Source organism: Actinia tenebrosa, unplaced genomic scaffold, assembly GCF_029948245.1.
Source record: "Actinia tenebrosa isolate PJP-AT-01 unplaced genomic scaffold, QUT_ActTen_1.0 PGA_scaffold14__42_contigs__length_11649687, whole genome shotgun sequence".
Taxonomy (NCBI): Eukaryota; Metazoa; Cnidaria; class Anthozoa; order Actiniaria; family Actiniidae; genus Actinia; species Actinia tenebrosa.
The window spans coordinates 4,649,212-4,654,211 of record NW_028292574.1 but is presented as its reverse complement, the minus strand read 5'-3'; the positions used below and the strand labels follow the sequence as shown (position 1 = coordinate 4,654,211).

At 37.8% G+C, this 5,000-nt stretch overlaps 1 protein-coding gene across 1 annotated transcript in view; it reads left to right on the top strand.

The window, feature by feature from the left end:
• The window catches only part of LOC116307747 (chloride channel protein 2), a 23,535-nt gene extending 20,349 nt beyond the window's left edge, over positions 1-3,186 (top strand). Inside the window, exons 24-25 of the mRNA XM_089029541.1 lie at positions 900-986; positions 1,303-3,186. Coding sequence (XP_088885667.1) covers positions 900-986; positions 1,303-1,479 — 264 coding nt within the window. The 3' untranslated portion in view covers positions 1,480-3,186. The remainder of the gene's footprint in view (positions 1-899; positions 987-1,302) is intronic.
• The last annotated feature ends 1,814 nt before the right edge of the window (positions 3,187-5,000 follow it).

Here is a 5,000-nt window from a genome sequence, read left to right as displayed (position 1 = left end):
GCTGAGAGTTGTATGCATAGGATATTAAATATAGTGGTAGATCCCAACATCAACATGGGAGTGGAGAGTTGTATGCATAGAATATTGAATGTAGTGGTAGATCCCAACATGTGAGCTGAGAGTTGTATGCATAGGATATTAAATATAGTGGTAGATCCCAACATCAACATGTGAGTTGAGAGTTGTATGCATAGGATATTAAATATAGTGGTAGATCCCAACATCAACATGGGAGTGGAGAGTTGTATGCATAGAATATTGAACGTAGTGGTAGATCCCAACATCAACATGGGAGTGGAGAGTTGTATGCATAGGATATTAAATATAGTGGTAGATCCCAACATCAACATGGGAGTGGAGAGTTGTATGCATAGGATATTAAATATAGTGGTAGATCCCAACATCAACATGGGAGTGGAGAGTTGTATGCATACAATATTAAATATAGTGGTAGATCCCAACATCAACATGGGAGTGGAGAGTTGTATGCATAGGATATTAAATATAGTGGTAGATCCCAACATCAACATGGGAGTGGAGAGTTGTATGCATAGAATATTGAATGTAGTGGTAGATCCCAGCATCATCATGTGAGTTGAGAGTTGTACACATAGAATATTGAATGTAGTGGTAGATCCCAGCATCATCATGTGAGTTGAGAGTTGTACACATAGAATATTGAATGTAGTGGTAGATCCCAACATGTGAGCTGAGAGTTGTATGCATAGAATATTGAATTTAGTGGTAGTAAGTGACGGCGGAAGTGTGCTAAATTGGAAACCAGTATGCATAGTGAGTTTGTCCATCACTATGAGAAAGGAGTGCTTGCTTTCATTTCATTTCTTATTTCAGTTTACAGTTTAAATCTTTTTCTTCTTTTGCTTCGTAACTAAAATCAGGTTCACAAACTGTTCGCTCTTCTGAATTTATCTCATGCTTATGTCACAACATTGGGTCGACTGGCTGGGCTCGTCTCGCTCAAAGAGGTAACTATCTTCCCTTTCAATGCATTAGACTTCTTTCTCTTTCTTTCTTTCTTTTTTGTTTGTTTGTTTGTTTGTTTTGTTTTGTTTTGTTCGTAAAGAGATAAAATGGCTTGAATTACTTCCGTGTTCGTTCTTTCGTTCGTTCATCCGTTCATTCGCTCATTCGTTCGTTCATTCGTTCGTTCGTTCGTTCGTTCGTTCGTTCGTTCAGTCGTTCGTTCGTTCGTTCGTTCGTTCGTTCGTTCGTTCGTTCGTTCGTTCGTTCGTTCGTTCGTTCATTCATTCATTTATTTATTCTTACTGTTGTGCACTATAGGTTCGACAAGCGATCGAGGGAGAAAATTACTTTGATTCAACAGACGTCAATACCTCGTCACCAGACCCTCTCGAATTCAACGACTTATCTCTTGAGACAAGGCAGGATGTAATGCTGGAGTCCAAGCCATCAAGATCTCCCAATAAAGTACCTCATGAGCAATCACCCAAGCTATAGGTGCCAATAACCTCATGGTTAATACATTTAAGATCATTATATTTTCTAATGAGTCTTTTGGCGTTTCAAGCCATTTATTATTCCCTTACCGATAGTGCGGGAGGTAAGGCTGGATTTCATTCTAGCAAACAATTGTAATGCCACTACAAGCGATAGGATTTTTTTCGTATTCAACTCTAATCTTCGTAACGAGGAACGTGTTATTTACTTTGCAACCTGATAACTAGACGAAATGGAGAGCCAATAGAAAAGAAATGAAAAAGAAAGAAAAGAAAAAAGAAAAGAAAAGGAGAAGAAAAATATATAAAAAGAAAAGCGTAGAAAGTGAATTTCAAGCTGTTTTATATTGTAGATATCATTTTCATATAAGCTGAATTATTCAAAGTATATCCTGGTGTTGGGGGTCATCTTCTTAAGTTGCAAATCAGTGAAATTTCGTTTTGAGGCAGGGTTTTCTATTTCGTCAGTGAATTTTGATGTAGATCCATTATAATAATCTGTCTGAAGCAGGTCTAGACAAGAGTAATTTAGGGTAGGGAGGAGGTTGTTGTGCTCTTAACGACTCTAGGGGAGGGGAAGGTAAGGGGAAGATGACTTCTATTACAAGGTCATAACGGAGTGTCTTTATGGCCCGGTAGATCTGCGCTCTCCTACTCAAAATTGTGGATAGCATAGATAGCATATATATTTTATAGTTTAACAAAATTTATTACTTTGTATATAAAAAAAGATATATAACCTAAAATGAACTTAATAATACATTACAGCCGAACCTTGTAATTGACTGACATCGAAGTAAAGGAACAGTGTTCGTATTATAGAGGTCTGTTTATAGCTTCAAAGGTCAAACCCATCTAATACGACCATCGAAGTAAAGGAACAGTGTTCGTATTATAGAGGTCTGTTTATAGCTTCAAAAGTCAAACCCCTCTAATACAACCACCGAAGTAACGGAACAGTGTTCGTATTATAGAGGTCTGTTTATAGCTTCAAAAGTCAAGCCCTTCTAATACGACCACCGAAGTAACGGAACAATGTTCGTATTATAGAGGTCTGTTTATAGCTTTAAAAGTCAAGCCCTTCTAATACGACCACCGAAGTAACGGAACAATGTTCGTATTATAGAGGTCTGTTTATAGCTTCAAAAGTCAAGCCCTTCTAATACGACCACCGAAGTAACGGAACAATGTTCGTATTATAGAGGTCTGATTATAGCTTTAAAAGTCAAGCCCTTCTAATACGACCACTGAAGTAACGGAACAGTGTTCGTATTATAGAGGTATGTTTATAGCTTCAAAAGTCAAGCCCTTCTAATACGACCACCTAAGTAAAGGAACAGTGTTCGTATTATAGAGGTCTGTTTATAGCTTCAAAAGTCAAGCCCTTCTAATACGACCACCAAAGTAACGGAACAGTGTTCGTATTATAGAGGTCTGTTTATAACTTCAAAAGTCAAACCCCTGTAATACGACCCCTGAAGTAACGGAACAATGTTCGTATTATAGAGGTATGTTCATGATCGGGTGCAGTCGAGACGAGTAATCGGTGTTCGTATTTAGAGGTTCCTTTTTTCCTCAACCTTCGAACAACTATAAAACGAAGGAGAATGATTTGAGTTGGTAGCGAAGAGGTTGTGCATGCGATCTGTAATGTGTGCTTATACCATTAGTATTCATGATCAACCCGATTAAAAGAGACATTTCAGAATTCCACTTTTTAACTATCTCACTTTCTATCTAAAAGTTAGAAAACAGAATAATAGAAGATACTTAACTGACTGAAATAAACTTTTTTTTGAACAAAGTAAGCTAAACTTCAATTTAAAATGATAGTTATTATGAGGGGCGTTAATTTAAACAAGTCTCATAAAAGGACGATTAATCCTTCTTTTCGATTGCGACAAAAGACGGACTTGGAAACAGAGTCGGGAGCAGTTCATACATATAATCGCAAGTGGAAACTGCTCGTCATAAGCGTAATCGCAAGTCAAGCATGCGCAAAAGGAAGTCTTCCAATCCGACGCGCTTCCGACTCGACGCGCTTCCGACTCCATTTTCCGACTCCGTCGCGATTGCAACCAAGGCTTAAATGTAACCATGTTAACCTACCCAATTTTAAGCGCGAAAACCAAGTTACAGCAGCATTTGCGGGGTTTAAAGATCTTTTTTTTCCTTATTTAACTTCGATTAAATTTCCTTTCATCCTTTAATCTTCTTATTCCGACAAACAGCTGGGACAAGAAGTGAAGATTCCACCAAAAAGGGTCTGGGTAAAATAAACCAATGTATTTATTATTATATTGTTTTCAAATTTGCTCTGATGTATTGCATTAAATATTTCCATTTTCTAAAAGATTTATAAGAACTTTCCTTGTCCTGAGTATCTGTTCGTTAATAAGACTAGATTAGGGCCCGGTTGTACGAAGCCTCACTGGATAGCGCTATCCGACGGATAAATCCTATCCACTTATGCCCTGGATAAGGACTTATCCGACGGATAGCGCTATCAACCCTTCGTACAAACGGGCCCAGTGGATAGATTAGATGGCTTACTATGGCTTTACTACATTATCAAAACCCTTCTGTTTATCGATGCGTGCGTGTTTGATTATACTTGTCCAATGAGAAACAAGCCTCCTTAGGTTACTAAGTCGCACAGGTCTGCCAAAGTTGACTGTTCACTTGGAAAAACTCAAAACCCGAGTTCGGCCATCTTCGTTAATGCTGGTTGTTGGGGATGAACGAAGTTCGGCTTGAAGTCTAGTTCAGATACTAACCTTTTTCGAGTTGTGTTTTTGATCCAAAAACGCAAGGAAAGCAGACATTTAATATGTCACAGGTGCTGTTTGTCTTTTTGACAAGAAAGGCAGAATTATGACGCGTAAAGTAGATGTCTCTACGTTTCGCCGTAGAATATTCTTGTAAAATTTATATGTCTTACTATTGAAATTTTTGTCAGTGAATGAATTTTAGCTGATTTTCAATAAAAATAGTTGATAAGTAGAAAAATCGATCGATTTTTGTAACTGAATTGGTTGGTTATAAAACCATAATTGATGTATATATAAACAGCTAGTTAGTTTGACAGGCACCATTCTTTGATCTCCCAAAGAATCATATTTCACTGGTAGCATAAGCCTGGTAATTCAACCGTATTTTCCACTGGAAGGAGCAAAACTTTAAACTTGAGATTTTAAAAACACTATCCTTCGTTGGGACTTCCGTGTTTATATTTATCTCTTTTTCAAAAATAACCATCTGTTGGCAGTTTAATTAACACTAGTTGAGGGCGCTGATAATGAATGTTCCTGCCGTATTATACTGTCTTTATCAACATGTCTAGTAATAACTCAGTGTGAGTTAATCCTTTACTATCGGCTCTCCTTTTCAGTTCCAAGGAAGGGGAGGGCACTGCCGAGGAGTAAAGAGAGTTTCTTCAGGGAAGAAACATAGACGAAGCCTAAGGAATGGATGATGGGGGAGGTTATGCGGGTAAATTACTCCAAGGATGGAGTGAAACAG